Source organism: Besnoitia besnoiti, chromosome I (assembly GCF_002563875.1).
Source record: "Besnoitia besnoiti strain Bb-Ger1 chromosome I, whole genome shotgun sequence".
NCBI classification, from domain to species: Eukaryota; Apicomplexa; class Conoidasida; order Eucoccidiorida; family Sarcocystidae; genus Besnoitia; species Besnoitia besnoiti.
In genome coordinates this window covers 170087-185385 of record NC_042356.1, presented here as the reverse complement: position 1 = coordinate 185385, position 15299 = coordinate 170087, and the positions used below count along the sequence as shown (strand labels likewise).

Below are 15299 nucleotides of genomic sequence, written 5' to 3'. Positions count from 1 at the left end.
CAGCCACGAAGGGCCTTTTTCGTTCGTCTCCGCCACGACGCGTGCGCCGAGCAGCGGAGAGCGGTGTAGGCTTCCGTGAATGAAAACACTTCCGCCGTTCGTGTGACATTTCGTTTTGGCTGTGCCCCTAACGCGTATTCTAAAGATGTTGCGGCCATCTCTATTGCTCCGCTTTGCTGGGGCGCCGTCAGTGCGCTCTGCTTCGCAGGGGGCGGCACTCTCTCTTTCTCGACCCGCTCGCGCCGCATCCTCGGACCCAGCGCCGTATTCGGCTGTGTCCCGCGCGTCTTCGCCTTCTACTTCGCCCTCAGGCGAATCGATTTCAGACAAAATCTACCGGTGGCTAGACATCACTGGATTTCTCACGCGCTGGAACAACAGGAAAGAGTGGCTTTTGGACATTCCGGCGTTCGGACGCCAAGGCACCCCCCTCGTTACTGAATTCGAGAGGAAACAGGAAATGTTTGTCAGTTTGAATGCGTTCGTTATCTCTCTTTTCGCGCTGTACCTGGGTTTCCAGGGAATGAGTCACCTGAGCTACAAGGGCCCTACGCCGTCTTACGAAGGCTTTCCGGGAGTTGATGGCCGTAAGAAGGACTTCACCATGATGAGCCGATTGTGGTTCATCGAGCCTAAGGAACGCTGCAAAGACTGCAGATGGCTCGACCTGGAGTGCAAGAAGGAGTGCTTTGCTCGGCTGAAGGCAGAGGGACACAAACTCTATGTAAATGGAGGGAATCCCTTGTCTGTGCCTAGAGCGAAGCTGGAGCCTCCGCATTTCCATTAAAGGAATTTAGTTTGGAGCCTCTCCCTCCGGTAGCCTTGGTTATGATGGAATCTATTGCGTGTTGAGTTACGTTATTTCTCACTGCTGCTTTTCTCGTGTGCACTGAAAGAACGGGAGTTCAGCCCTGCTTTCAGACAGGCCCGAAGGACAAAGGCCGTGATGCGCTCAGCATTTTGAACCGAAGATGTGGATTGGAATCTTTCGACTTTCTGAAAGGTCGTGCAACCAACTATCCAAGACTGATGTAAGAGATTAATGCGTCAACGAATGGCCAGAGAGCGGATCCGTGTGAAGGCCCTCGACCATACTCGGTTGCCGTATTTCTTCACTTGGTGTGATGCATTCATGAATACATAATGCGGCAGGCAACGGAAGCACGACGAGCGGTACTATGCTCATTGCTACTGTCGCACGACCGTAAGAGGTTTTAAGAGAGACTGCAATCCAGCGGCAACGCTTGCGCGCTGCCTGTGTCCAGCGCGGCATTGCCGTGACTTTCAGGTTGAAGCCGTGCATCTTTCCTGGTCACTACTGGTCCCTGTCACTAGTTATCAAACAGCAAAACTGAGGCGCAGCGATAGCATTTGGTGGTGCTAACGTGTTGAAAGCCCGACTTCCAGGGAGCAAAACAGCAAACATCACAACGAAAGAATCCGCATCAGTAGGAAAGTGCGTCCGAGGTCGTTAAACGTGTAAGGTGGGGGGGGGGGGAGATTTGGCGTACTGTGAACGGCTGTAGTCCGCGAGATAAAAGTACTACTCAGGTGCTAGTATGTGCATTCATATGTTATGCAGTGTCTTAGGAGAGACACTCTAGATTTAGCAATCATCTACAGCTACGGTAACTGTTGTGTTTAAATAGCGGTTTACCTTTCCTTTTCCTTACGTACTCAGGGCATGCAATACCAATCAGATGAGCAGCATCGGACTTGGGGAGTGATCATCTCAGACACAAGATTATTGATCAGCTGGTTGATGTCACGCCGAGCCCTCAATTCGAAGGCACGGGTCCGGTGAGACCCACAAGAACCGTCACTACAGCGTCTTGTTCCACGTAAAAAGCATAAACCATGCTCAGAATACTGTAAAGCATGGAACCAGTTTGCGGTCCGCGCCTGAAGAGGACGCGTGTCTGCACAGAACAGGGTATGAGTTGCAGTTCTGTTATTCAGCGCAGGTGCATTAGCATCCAGCAGGCCAAGCGAGCGGATGCGAAGAAGAGATAGTAATGGAGACGAAACGTACATTATAGTCTGACAGCAAAGACGCGGCACGCCAAGGACAACATGCACGCAGAACTATATATACATCTACAGATGTTGGTCTGAACAAAATGCGCGCCAGGTGGAAAACTCATTGGGCCGCCTTGGTGCCGGTTTGCTCGCGACCGCTGCGTCCGTCTGGCTCAAACTCAGACTTGGACCACTCTCCCAGAAACCAGTCAATAAAAACTTCTTTTGGATCGATGCATGTAACGTCGTGGGAAAGAACGTTGAGAGCCTGTAGGATAGGCTTCTTCTCCCGGTGAAACTCAATGAAATTGAACACGAAATCCTCCTCGTTTGCGTACAGTTTTGACTGAGATTCTTCAACGCACTGTTTGATCTTCTCCAACGCTGCCTTCTTGTCTCCGCGGAACCTGATGTGATTGCCGAACGCAAAAGAGAAAGCGTACATAATTTGCTTGCATTCGGCAGTATCACGCTTATATCGCATGGCACGGTAGCATCAGCTGTCTTCTTAACAACTACGGAAAACCAGAAAAAGGTTTCCAGTGTCCTACACAGCCGGTTGGAGATACCACGTTATCCTGTTCATCTTCACTATACTAACGGGTGCAGCCGCTTTTGGTGTCGCAGTGACTATGTAGAGTATAAAAAACGGCAGTACAAACAAAGTAGCTATTTGTATACCGAGCCCAGAAGATAACAACATCGGTACTTACACCTTAGCTGCTTCGGGATTGAGCCACGATTCTTCTTCGTCTGTCCCTTGAAGAAACTCGCGTTTGTAGAAAATGCTTTTGAGGTACATAAGAAGCATCGGCAAGTAGTCTTTGTCGCCGTCCCATTTGCGAAACTGCGGCTGAGGTGCCGAGAGACAAACGGAGGTACCGACCAAGATAAGACGGAGAAAAGAAAGCAAGCAGCATCCGTGTTTCTAGGGAGCCCCCTGAGTGGAACTACAATCACGACAACGGAGATGGGAACCCTACAAGCACGACGAGCAAACAAAAAGGAAGCTACTCACCAAGTCGTACGCATATTGGATAGGCCTGCTAATACGGACCACATCTATTTCTAGCAGCCTGTCTAAAAAGTAGCAGCAACCTTTCTGAAACATCCGAGTGGCAAAATAACTCGCATTGCCGCACTAACCTTGATGGTGATAGTGCCGTTTTGAGGATCGACCAGCGGGTGGAAGACCCGCGATACGAACATGACACATGGAGGCTCAGCAGGATAGGCAGGGGTAAGCTTGATTTTAAACTTGAACACACCGCCTTGATACAGGCCATGCCTCAGTAAAATCACGCCGTCCCAGACTGCGGGAAGAAAGGCAACCAGACAAGAAAGCGAACGAAAAAAAACCCTTTTAGATGGTCTCGGGTGGAACATAAAACCTCGTGGCAGTCTCGCTAAAGTCCTCAAGAAAGGCAATAATCCCGTCTTCTATGCAAACACGTATACATGAGAAGCCAGCGGTTCTAGACGCCCTGCACGCCACAGCCTATGTGGATTACCATCTGTAGAAGCAGAACAGCGTATCACCTGAGTGTTTATTGTAGTGTTACTGTGCACAGGCTCCATGATAACCCTTCGAAAATCACTGCGGTCACCGGATTCTCAGTGCATCGCAAACGACGCCATCGTCCAATACCTCAAGCGCGAGAGCAACGATACCCAAAAAACAACTGTATTCTAGTTGCAACGAATCGTGTGCGAAGTCTCGAGAATTGAATCCTGTGCCGATCGGTAACATCCTGCAAGTTACCGTGACGAATGGTAGCACGGGAATGAAGCTTACCGCGCAGATTGTTCCATGTCGGCATACAGTAAACACCTTCAGGTGAGTACTGCGCTGTCTGAGAGCTGAAAAACCCACAATACTACAAAAAGCAACTCTTGTTCTGAGACAGAGCGGAAACTATGAACTACTTGATTTCTCCAATGGAATAACAGAAAATGGTAATAGGTTTATCAAACCGTCGTGCCTCTTGCAGTTAGGAACGCCAGCGTCGCCTTGCGCCCAGCCGGAAAGCGACCCAAGACAAATCATTCCACGAAACCGAGTTACCTAGTCTACGAGTCCGTCTGTCTACAGCGAGAAAGAGCCACCGCTGAAACTCTTTTATTCCCACGAAAGTCGGGGTACGACGGGAATCGTATCTGTCTATGCAGTGTGCTTGCCCTAGTCTAGTCAGTTTTTCGCGCATAATGGCCTCCCACAAGACAAGTCTAGGACATGCAAACGCAAGATCTTTATGCGCTCTTGTTACGCAAGCTGCTCACGTGACTACGATTATTCTTGTGGGTACACACCATGATAACAGCTAATAGAGAAGGCGCATTCGCGTAGATGTATAGTTCACCAAAACTCCTTTCGTCTTCCCGCAAGCATAGGAGACCTCCAGGCACTCTGAGAGTGCCTGTTGTTGCAATACTCACAGCAGCATACTGCACCATACTCTACTTTGCGAGAATGCAGCTTTCTCGCTACTGCACTAAAAGTGCTTTTGTAAGGTCACCCTAGCAGATGCAGCATAAAGAGATGCATCCAAGGAAAATGCGCGAGCACGGGCTAGCTGTTAGTGCCGTGAACAGTGGAAAGATGTACGGAAGTGTAGGCATTTTCTACACGCAGGATACGCTGCGGCTTGCAGTGTTAATCATACATTCGCACACCATTCATACCGCCAGTCACGCACACAACACGGGCGACACAAAATGAACAAAGCTTCTGCGCATCCGTGCTCTCAACCCGCTAACAAGAAGGTGTGGCGGGATAGCTTCTGGCATGCTACATTCCACATTATGCTTACTATTCGATCAGGAGAGAATACAGTTCTAGATTCTTGCTTATGATCGCCATATCTGTCGCGGTAGAGTCTCCGTCTTCATCAATGCCAGCCAGCGTGCGGGCTGGAATCGGAATGACAGTTCTCTGCAGGCGGCGAACGTCAAGTTCACGTGTCGACGGGTGAGCAGCCATGCTCTCGCTGACAAGAAGCTTGCTTTTGCCACTGTCCTCCACCTTAACCCGCGAGGCCATCGTAGTAAGTGGAAGCTCCGCGTCTGCCATTGTTCATATCCAAAGAAGATGACACGCAGTCACAGTGCAACAAAACTAGTGCCGCTTATGTGGCAGGGCCAGGCTTGACCTGGTGTTTGCGTGCGTGTGTGCGTGCGACGAATGCAGCAGGCAACACCGACAACAGTGGCTAAGGAATGCCTGCCTCCGTGGCGAGGACATGGCGCAGCCCTGCCAGACTTAGGGGAAGTCGGCAAGATATTCAAGAGTAAAAATTGCGATTCTAGTCCACGTAAGCAGCACGATGCGTCTTCACAGCCAGTGGGAAGGCCGCCCTGCGATGGGGTAGACCCGGTATCGGGAACGAAAAGCGGTCCTAAAAGAGTTCACGAGAAATGGCAAGACTTGCCACAAGAAACCTTGAAGACTTGGTAATTCAAAGGCAACGCCTTCAGGGCAGACATCGGGTCTTTCGCATTAAGATATTTCAAAGCGCTTCTTGACGTCGCGGGAAAGACCTGGCTTGGCGACAGGAACAAGCCAGGCGCCGCCTAGCGCCGAAATATGCACGTGTGAATCTGTGACTGCCTCAAAGCCGCCATGTAAACTGCAGACGCGAATGAAATTTATGGCCATCAGTTGCAGTCAATCACTTTTATCTGTCCATCAACGGCCCTTTTGGCAGCCCACTCTACACAGCACGACTACATGGCTCGACGTCGGTATTCGATTTGCAGCACCAGGTCGTAGAGGGCATGCAACCATTATCAGCATCCGCCGGGAAAGGCCGACAGACATCCGACATTATGTTTGGGAGATTGCCGGGGCATGCTAGTCATTGTGTGCCGAGAGAAGACTTCTGATTGTTCTCTTTGCCCTCTTTTGTCTGTGCACTTTTTCTTCCTCCAAGGTCTACGTTATCGAAGGTCAGGGGCTCGCATGCAGGTTCAGCATCTGGACGTGTACGTGCGAATACGGGACCGAAAGTGTCCCGACTGTCACCACGTACTGCGCGAACCCAGTATGCAAGCTTCGCCTTGTGGTATATAGAAGAGCTTACGCATCTTGTATGCACGTCCATAAGAATGCAACAACAATACGTATAACACTTCGTATGCCTGTACCCTGATTGACGAGCCACTCAGGAAGTCCCAGTACTGCCACTTCGTGTCACTTCTTCTGTAGATCCGGAGGACTATCGTTTCGTTTGGGCGCTTTCCAAGTGGAGATGGAACGTGAGTCGGACACCACGCATCCATGTTGACTGGTGGATTACCGTTTCGAGGGCGCCGGGGCGGCGGGCGACGACAGGGAAGCGGCCCCTCGTTGATGTCGACGCCCTGGGCTGGGTCAGGAGGAGGCGGGCGTAATGCGTCTACGGCAGAGTGGATGAATGGAATGGTCACGGCAATTTTGCAGAGAAACGGAGAGCTATTCTCTGATCTCATTCGTGAGCAAGAAAGACTGATACCGGATAACGAGGTACGGAGTATGCCAGAAGTAAGTACGCCAACGCTAATTGTGAGGGAAGGCATCAGGTCATGAATAATGTATTCATGTTTGTATTTGCATACTTGTGCATGTATTGATGGTCAGTCACTCCGCTTCGGATCCAATAAGACCGGGAGCAGCAAACCTTATTTCCACAACATTCTAACTTGCTTCTTAGTGTGGTGTGATCGATCCAGGCGGTCGTGAGTGCAATTCCTCATGGAAAGCTAAGAGAGGCAGGCCTTTCGAAGGGAGGTGAATCCCTCTACAAGAAGCTTCTTCAAGAATTTCTGCGTCTGCGCCAGCTTCAAGCACGCCACCCAGTGCGATGGAATGAAGTCGTCAAGCAGTGTATAGCACTGCTCGATATTTACATTGATGTTTATGTCGATCCGAGTTTAGACTCCTGTGGCTGGCTTGTCCCGGGACTTGCAGCGTTGTGCAGTATCATGAACAAAGCCGCCTACGCTGCTGATAACGCTCAAGATGAGACAGCAGATTTTATGGATGATGACGACGTCCCGGAAGATGAGGAGACCCAGAATAGATACACGAAGGAAGTCCTTAATGCCATTCGGCCGAAATTAGGCAAAGTCAGGGGTGATGAAGAGCGCCATGGCGCGTACATTGTCCTGCTAGGACAGTCAATCAAGCGATGCCTGCAGCTTGGAAACATGCAGATGGCGGCCGGGTTTCTCAAGCTGTGCGACTCAAAGTGAGAGTCAACATGTTTAGAGTTCATCTCTAGAACTACGGCTTGCTCTGGTGTTTGCACACCCCGTCTATGTGTCTACGCGCTGTTGACAGGCAAATCAACTTCTCGCGGGTTCCTCGTGGGCCAATCGTTAACTTCCGGTATTATCTCGGCAAGCTTTACATGCAACAAGAACAGTTTGAACAGGTCCGCAAACCACGGGAGACACCTCTGCCACATTGCTGAGACCAGACGATTCCTGCGTATTTTGAATGTATCCTGGGTCGGCTGAATGTGTCTACTGCGTGAACTCCAGGCAGAGGCAGAGCTTGTGTGGGCATTCACTCATTGCCCGGCAGCAAACATCAACGTACGAAGGTATGAAACGCGAGCAGTTGCGGTCCCAAAATAATCAGCAGTCCGTACGGGCTGTAATCAGTTCGTGTTTCGTCTCATGTTGTTTAACTCAGGAATATTCTAGAATGTTTAATCCCCGTGCGATTGCGCATGGGAAAGGTACCGCATTTAGAGCTACTGCGGGCGTACAGGTAGGTGTTGCTGCGGCGTCGGCAAATCCGGAGTCAAAGAGAAGGGTGAAAGCCCTTGGTTGATGTCTGATGTATCATCGCCGTTTTTGCGGTCTTCCTTCAGGATGGAGCACTATGTGCAGATTATTACATCCATGAAAACAGGAAACGTGTCAAGTTTCGACAAAACCATGGTACGGCGGTTCTTGCGTAATCTGAAGTGATGTCCATGATCGCATTACGGCGCGTTGCGGAGAATGTTGGTGTAGCTGGATCAAGTGAAACCACTTTCTGAAGGCGTCGGGGGTGTGGTGTACTCCACACCACATGTAGTCTGTACGATTTGAGTGATCTAACGGCGCGTTCTCTCCGGAGGCTGCTGGTGCGTCGAGAACCCTCACGCAAGCCCAGATGCTCGGAACAGGAAGTTGGAACAATATTTAACTGTCCGCGTACCTAGTGTGTGGTCTTGTCGTAACATGTCAGTGAATGTACTACTTCCGTTGTATTACTTTTTTGCTGTTTTCGCAGGAAACTCACGAACGAATTTTAATAAATCATGGTACCATCCTGTGTGTTGAGAGGATCAAGTTCATCGTCTACAGGACGTTAATGAAGCATGTGTAAGCCGCAAATCCACGAGGAAGGGATGCATCTGTCCCGCCAATCGCAGGTGCGGGTCGTGGAGTTAAATCCAAAAATAGCCATGTTTGTTTAATGTTTTCAGAAAAGAATGGTGGTTAAAAAGTGGGCTTGCGTCGAAGCCGAACATAGTGCCGATTGCAGCTTTTTCAGCGGCGCTGAAATGGCAGAGCGATACCCTTTTCGATGATGATGAAGTAAGGACTCCTGAAACAGTTCCACGTGCGGGTCTAACCGATGCAGTGAAACCATTTGTATGCTCTCATTTGGCAGTGTGTTTTCTTCTGCCGGGTGGTGCAGATGGCGTGTATCAGCGCGAACTTGATTCGCATGGGATATATAAAGGTAAGTGTCTTTTTCTGATTGTGGCTGCATTTGGACTTCAAAGTTAGTCAGGCATGAGCAGCGGTGCGGGAAGATGAACTGCGGGTGTTTGCGGGTGTTCTTGCCGCATGTGTCCCCTACAGGGTTACATCTCGTGGGAGCATATGGTGATCGTCTTTAGTAATCAGAACCCATTCCCCAGTCTACGTACTATGCGGCCAAGCTAGAACTATGGAAACTGCATCGGCGATGGAAATGATACTGCACACGAGAACGTCATCGCGCGTGAAGATTCGAGCAGATTGAAGTGGGCAATCAGTCAAACTTTCGGCTACACTGGAACTTGCATTCCTCGGTTTCAGCCGTGCTCAAGCCCTCAACGAGACTCTTTGGGATGCCATTGATGTCTTCGGCTCCTTCACTTGTCGCACAGCAGAAGTTGCACGCCTCCAGGGGGCATCCGAGATCCTCCTGCAAAAGCACCATTCATACATCATAGTTGTCTTCCCCCCCGTGCATCTTACCTCAGTGCAGTGGCTGAACGCATCGCCATTAACGTCCATGCACTGTCTGAGCTTGCCGATGAAGTTTGTTTGAAGGCGTTCAACTATGGGCACGTTCTTGCGACATGTATTGCGGCATGCATCTTCCTCGCCTTTCCCGAGAAGCGCAGTGTGGTAGTGGCAGCACTGCTCGCAGAACTGACTAGTGCACTCTAGTTGGTGCACTCCACTCTTATTCGGCGCCATCTTCTCACACTCGCTGCGGCGCTGCAATAGATGGACAGACCTCGGACAGACAACCCTGAAGGCATTTGCCACTCTGCAGCCATGATGAGAATTGCTCAATATATTTCACGGACCATGCTTTTTCGCGTGACAAGTGGCCATGGCTCGCTGTTTCTTCAAGAATTTTTGGCGGCGAGACAGCGAGGCGGTCAAACGCATGTTGGCGACAGTTTGCGCTGAGGAGCCCGACGTGGCCATGACCGCCTCGGTCTGGCAAGGTCGCTCGGAGAGATTCTTGGTGTCCGTCAGCAGTACTCAACAGAGCCACGACGTGCCGGCCATCGAACTGTAGCTCCATTGTATTCCACTCTCCGATGTGAGGCTTGATTGCCTTGCTTGCTATTGTTGATTTTGTGTTGTTCTCCACCCGATACAGTGTCATCCTGGAAGAAGATTCCTTTCGCCCGTATGAAACGATGGCTGAGTGCAATCCGTTTACTGAGATCCGGTCACTTCCACGACGTGATGTTGGCTCGGTGTCTGGTAGCGGAAAATCGCTCCTACGACACCGCCAGGGCAAGCGTGGTGGAAGTCAAATAAGAAGTTTCCATCTTTGCCTGATAAGCGACGGTGCAGCTCCCCATAATCTCGTCATTGTTGTTCATAACTCACATAGCTTCGGTGATCTCAAAACAGCAGTTGATCGGGAGGCGCCGTCGTCTGCCGGATCTGGGGGTTGCAGCGCTTTTTTTCTGCCTGCTACATGAGCCTAAGGGGCGTGGACAATTACAGAGGATGTTCACGACACGGTTGCACTCCATCTTACTTTATAGAGCCAGGCGCCCTTGTTATCGACGTCTCTGAGAGAGACTGTCTCGTAAAGAGCTCCCGGCTGTTCTAGATACATTTCGGTGAATCGTGCACAGCGTGGTGGAAGAGGAGGGGCTTCTTTCGAGATGTGGGAACAGGCTTTTGCTTTGACGCGGATGTTATCGAAGAACACGCCCCCGTCCATTCCAGATGAGTACAATCCGAGGGAACCGGAGAGGAACCGCTCATCTAGCACACTAAATCAAGACTTGTGAAAACCAACTCTCGCGACACTGCATCATGGTGTCTTGTTACCTGAAAACCTCGCCGAGGTTGCTATCAGGCTCCCCGAAACACACTCTGATATAACCATGCGTCGCTTCGATTCTGAGGCGATACCATTTCGCCTCATCGTATCCTCCGTCATCTTTTTGAGCGATAATGATAGCATCCCCCTTGTCGATCCGCATCAATCTCTTGTAACCTCTCTCCTTGTTGGCCTCAAATAAGAACAGGTTGTTTGGATCTCTCATACGGACAGCTACCCCGACGCTACCAGAGCCGACAGCCTACACAAAGAGGATAGTAGGCGAAAGTGACACTTTCGAGCAGGGCTTACGTAGAAGTCCGCAAGGGCGACAAAGTCAAAAAATCGGCGGCCCTTCAGCATCGCGAATGTCCCCTCTCCGTCTTGAGTCCCGAGAATACCTGATGTCTGAACTATTGTGTTTTTGTGACCTGCCACCGCGTCTTCTGAGTATCCCCAGCTGCTTGGGCCGTTTTTGGTCCGAAGTGTGTCGAAGAGAACAAATGTTTGCGAAAACGGCATCGCTTCGTAGTTGACCTGGAATGAAGAAAATCCAGCTTCCTCAAGTCGCTCTTCCTCGGCTCGTTCAAGTTTAACGTAAAACTCCTCCAACTTGTTGAAATAGCGACCAGATTCGGCCAAAACTCGGGTCATCAGGTCTTCGCCTTCGACGTACCTGTTGTCCTACTCTGTCAATACCTTGCTCCACTGGAAAGAAAGAAGCATGCGCTTACAGTTCCTCTGTTTCTCCAGTCTGTTTTCTTTGTAACAGTTCTGCAGCTTTTAGGTATTTCTTCACCTGGCGAACAGCTTCGGCCGCTTCAGCCTGAGAGGCGAACACTGCTGCCGGATCCACTCCGTGTATTGCATCTGAGCAAAGCTATAGAAAAGGAAAGCAGGACTTTCTGTGCGCCGCTCCTCACCCATCTCCTTCAGCATTTGTTGTATAACGAGGGCTACTGCAGGGTCCAGCATGACGTCCTCTTGCTTCTCGATGGGGGTCTCCGAAACCTCAGAGCCAGCTTCGAGACTCACAGAGGAGCTAAGCTCGATAAATGACGACGCTGGGGCGGCAAAGCTTTCAATCGGACAATCCTGTGTTTTTGTATAGGGTTCGTGCAGACATTGTCCGAATCCTGAAGTCTTGCGGGGTTCTTACCCTCGCGACCGGACCGACTCGGATACTTCGAAGAGACACGCCCCGGGAACGGCTTGGAAGCTCTCCCCGGAGGGCTTCTCCGGTTACAAGATTTACCAGTTCCACCATATTTGGTGTGTTCAGCGATTTTGACTTGACGCCGTTTCTACTCGACCCTTCGTATGACTCCCTTGGTGACTCCAGAGAAACGCTTACAACCCCTCCTGACTTAAGTACGCCTGCGTGAATGGCTGCCCGGCACACAGAGCTGGAGTCTGAGTACACTCCTCCCGTGCCATACACGGGCAGTGTTGAATGTTCTTCACATCCTGGAGGGCACTCAACGACAACATTTGTCTGTATAGGGTTTCAGCAACCTTGGTACTCTTAGCTACTGTGTGAACGAGACAGCTTACATTCAAGATGCCCCTAAACGCCTCGTGCTCCCCCGCAGTTGCATCACATGAGATATCCACGTGAGGCCTACAAATAGCAGCTGTCGGCTCCCCAAGCCCCGCGAAATAAAACACATCCCTTACAGAACGTCTTCGCCTTCCATAGCATTCGTCGAGCAGACAATGCCCGCGATATCAGAAGTGTCCATGTCGAAATATGAAGTTTCACTCCCAGCAAGCCCAACGCCTATACAGATTTTCCTTTGAAACGTCCCCATATTTCTGTATAAAGCTCCTCATACCTGCGGCAGGCGTCATGCGCCCGAGTTCCGTGCTTAGAGAAGACTGGGACATCAGTAGGGCCGTAAGGTCGGTACTGCCCGAATACAGGTCCTGCGGACTGCGTTCTGCAGGAAGAATATCCTATTATGTCTTGTTACCGTTTTCCTACCCGAAAGCTTCCGGTGCACCGCCCGTTGATGCATCCGTAGTCGTACGCCAGAGGGATTACACCGGATCCGCTATAACCTGCTCAGTCATCCTTTTCCCGTAGTCTGCATCTCCTTTCAATAAGCTGTCATTCACCGATAAGTTCGATAGCATCCTTTACAGCTTGCAGATGATCCGCCGATCGCAGCACAAGCGGTTCGAGCCCCACTTCTGCACAACGAAGGCGGATGCTTCCCAGAGAATCGACTTTGTCATTGATGTTTCCAGCTGGTTTGGCACCGGGAGCCCCATTCCAAAAGAACATCGAAGTGGCACTCTTCATGTCACAGTACACCCGCAACGGCTCTGGAGCACAGCGTGGCAAGATCCTGCTCCGTACTTGTACCTGGTGTCTTCATGTTGTAACAAGGCCCAACTAACCAGTAAAATCCCGACGCTGCTGCGGGGTCTTGGCTCTTCACGGCATAGCAATCTTCAGCAGGGTAACTAGCCGAATCACCTGACCCCAACGTTGCCTGGTGTAGTGCTCCTGGAGTGAGTGCACTATGGCGACTTCTTACCAGGGCTCAGCTCAGGGTGCGTCACTGGCTTCGATGACTGCAGTTGCGTAAAATAGTCGTACTGCCCAGCTATAGTGGAAGATTCGGCTTTTGCCTTTTTAAGCCGCTCCCCGTAGTCTTTTTTTTGGGACACGCAAGTCTTGGCGTGAGGAAGAGCAGTGTACAACTCTTCTGTCTTTTTTCCCAAGGCTCTAGTTCGATCGATGACATCATAATCCATCGACGAGACCTTGTCCGCAAATGCAGGATCAAAAGCCGAGGTTGACTCGACAAAAAACTTGTCTCTAGCATCCGCGGAATTCGCCGCCTCCCTACAATCGCCAACAACCGTCTGCAGCCGGTTGGCAAGAACCTCAACGCCTCTGATGCCGTAAACGTATTTGTCGCCAACTTTCCCATGCTTAGAGTGCGGCTGTAGAAGAGCTATTCTGATGACCTGCGCTTCCCGGCCCGCAAACACCTCGAGAGTGGAATTCGACGGGTTAGCTACATTGCTCGCAAACTCGCTGGTAAAGCGACAGTGTCAACCCTTTGCCCTCGAAACACTCGCGGAGTCCACTTACCTGAACGCATGCCCGTCGAGGCTTCCTTCTATGCGGTAGGCGAGGGCAGGGTATTCCCAGTCGATGCTCACGCCAGAAACAGTTGCAGGCTTCCCTGATACCAGTGCGTAAGTTAAGGAGTGAATCACGCAGAGTTAGAAGTGAAGCGTACCTAAATTGATATCGAACTCCACTTGATGATGGTCAGCATCACCAAACGCGCCGGATGCCCAATAAGACGTCGGATCCCCATCGACAGCCTTCGCTGGACTATGCGCCTCATCAGCGACACTGGAAGATGTAGCGCTGGCCCCGAACGACCTCGCGATGTCACCGACACCGGGTTGGTTGCCATGGATGTCTTCCAGCGTTAAACAAAAAGAGCCAGTTCTCTGTAGGCGAAGTTGTGAGTTAGCCTCCACGGTCCAGCTGGAACGTCCGTCGGCCTCTTCAAGGGCATGTAGACAGTCAACTAGTACGATGTTACCGCCCTCTGTTCAGAAAGATGACCAATCAGTAACCATGCACGGCAGCATCCACACTGAGAAGCTCACCGGCGGTATTGCCGTCTTGCAGTGTCATGCATTTAGGAGGCTTGCTCCTGGCGGCGATGAACTGCTGATTTGCATTCGTCCGCCACAACTCCTGAGGGGCCACTGATCAAGCAGGAGCTTCAAAGCAGGAAAGGCGAGACCACATACTCGTCCGTCTCCAGCCGCGAAAGCGCTTGCACATCTATCGAGGACGACCGTTGCACCTTCCTGGTTGTACTGGCCCCCTTCCACCTGTGCTCGGCAATTACTCTTAGGGGGGCACACCACGGGGGAAACGTCGGAGCTACCTGCAGACACATTTCTCCGGTTTCGCTGGTGATACCAGATATAAGCATCGCCAGCGGTTCTCCAGCGCTGAGGGGAACCACCTCGTTGATGCCAAAAAAGTCGTGAATTGCTTTGCGCATAGAGATCTTCACTGCCTTCGCAGTGTGCGGATGATCGAACACCATCTCCTCATTGAAGGCAACTACAGATATAGACAGGGTCACTACGTGATTTTACTTCTATTGGAAATGATTCTGTACTCACCGTCATTGCTGGGAGTTCTCTTGTAGGGCATTGCAATGTTCCAGTTTGCCCCATCAGGAGACACAGAAACTTGTACTTCCTATGACCATATATGATTGTTTGACTGTTGCTGAGGCCATCTTGCCTTTGGTATCTCACCTCAGGGGAGTACGCCCATCTTACGCGAAGACCCTTTAGGTATGCTGGTGCCGAGAAAAATCCTGTCCAGGTGACTGAAAAAAAAAACTCGATGCCAAACATTGACCTGCTTCTCAGAGCTGGCGCGGCGCTGCAATACCTTCCTCGTCGTTAGAATGGTGACCTGAACTGGACCAGTAGCCTTGGCCAGCCTGAATCGCTTGAAGGGCGTCGAATTGAGGTCCATGTGTGGAAGACGCCTGACTATTGATAAAACGATAGGCATTCTCTTGTGCAAGAGACACGGTGACCGACACCATCAAAAGCGGCCACCACAGAAATAAGGCCCTGTGTAGCCCCATTGCCCATACTCAGTGTTCACTGTGGACCAGAAGTTCCGGGACTTTTCCTCAGACACGATCCAACAGTGCCCGGTTATTGTTGAAGGACT

At 50.9% G+C, this 15299-nt stretch overlaps 4 protein-coding genes across 4 annotated transcripts; 2 read left to right on the top strand and 2 right to left on the bottom strand.

Annotated features, from left to right (window-relative positions):
* Nucleotides 1-145: 145 nt before the first annotated feature.
* On the top strand, nt 146-787 carry BESB_000220 (uncharacterized protein; the record flags this gene model as incomplete). The annotated part of the gene is made up of 1 exon (XM_029358777.1): nt 146-787. The coding sequence occupies one exon, from the start codon at nt 146-148 to the stop codon at nt 785-787; it is 642 nt and encodes a 213-aa protein (XP_029221689.1).
* Nucleotides 788-2140: 1353 nt separating this feature from the next.
* BESB_000210 (ubiquitin-conjugating enzyme subfamily protein) lies at nt 2141-5089 on the bottom strand (the record flags this gene model as incomplete). The annotated part of the gene is made up of 5 exons (XM_029358776.1): nt 2141-2426; nt 2733-2872; nt 3166-3332; nt 3815-3879; nt 4830-5089. 5 exons carry the CDS (start codon nt 5087-5089, stop codon nt 2141-2143), a joined length of 918 nt encoding a protein of 305 aa, XP_029221688.1.
* A 1206-nt stretch (nt 5090-6295) lies between these two features.
* Nucleotides 6296-8943, top strand: BESB_000200 (PCI domain-containing protein; the record flags this gene model as incomplete). The annotated part of the gene is made up of 10 exons (XM_029358775.1): nt 6296-6538; nt 6727-7244; nt 7337-7430; nt 7540-7601; nt 7694-7771; nt 7875-7944; nt 8282-8373; nt 8478-8589; nt 8693-8737; nt 8860-8943. 10 exons carry the CDS (start codon nt 6296-6298, stop codon nt 8941-8943), a joined length of 1398 nt encoding a protein of 465 aa, XP_029221687.1.
* An 88-nt stretch (nt 8944-9031) lies between these two features.
* Nucleotides 9032-15210, bottom strand: BESB_000190 (F5/8 type C domain-containing protein; the record flags this gene model as incomplete). The annotated part of the gene is made up of 26 exons (XM_029358774.1): nt 9032-9187; nt 9241-9520; nt 9579-9887; nt 9944-10061; nt 10117-10213; nt 10271-10511; nt 10570-10823; nt 10874-11237; nt 11296-11431; nt 11485-11656; nt 11721-12056; nt 12116-12182; nt 12239-12341; nt 12397-12487; nt 12546-12622; nt 12680-12912; nt 12965-13073; nt 13105-13610; nt 13668-13761; nt 13819-14139; nt 14201-14291; nt 14348-14431; nt 14488-14669; nt 14732-14810; nt 14870-14943; nt 15009-15210. The coding sequence occupies 26 exons, from the start codon at nt 15208-15210 to the stop codon at nt 9032-9034; spliced, it is 4776 nt and encodes a 1591-aa protein (XP_029221686.1).
* Nucleotides 15211-15299: the final 89 nt, after the last annotated feature.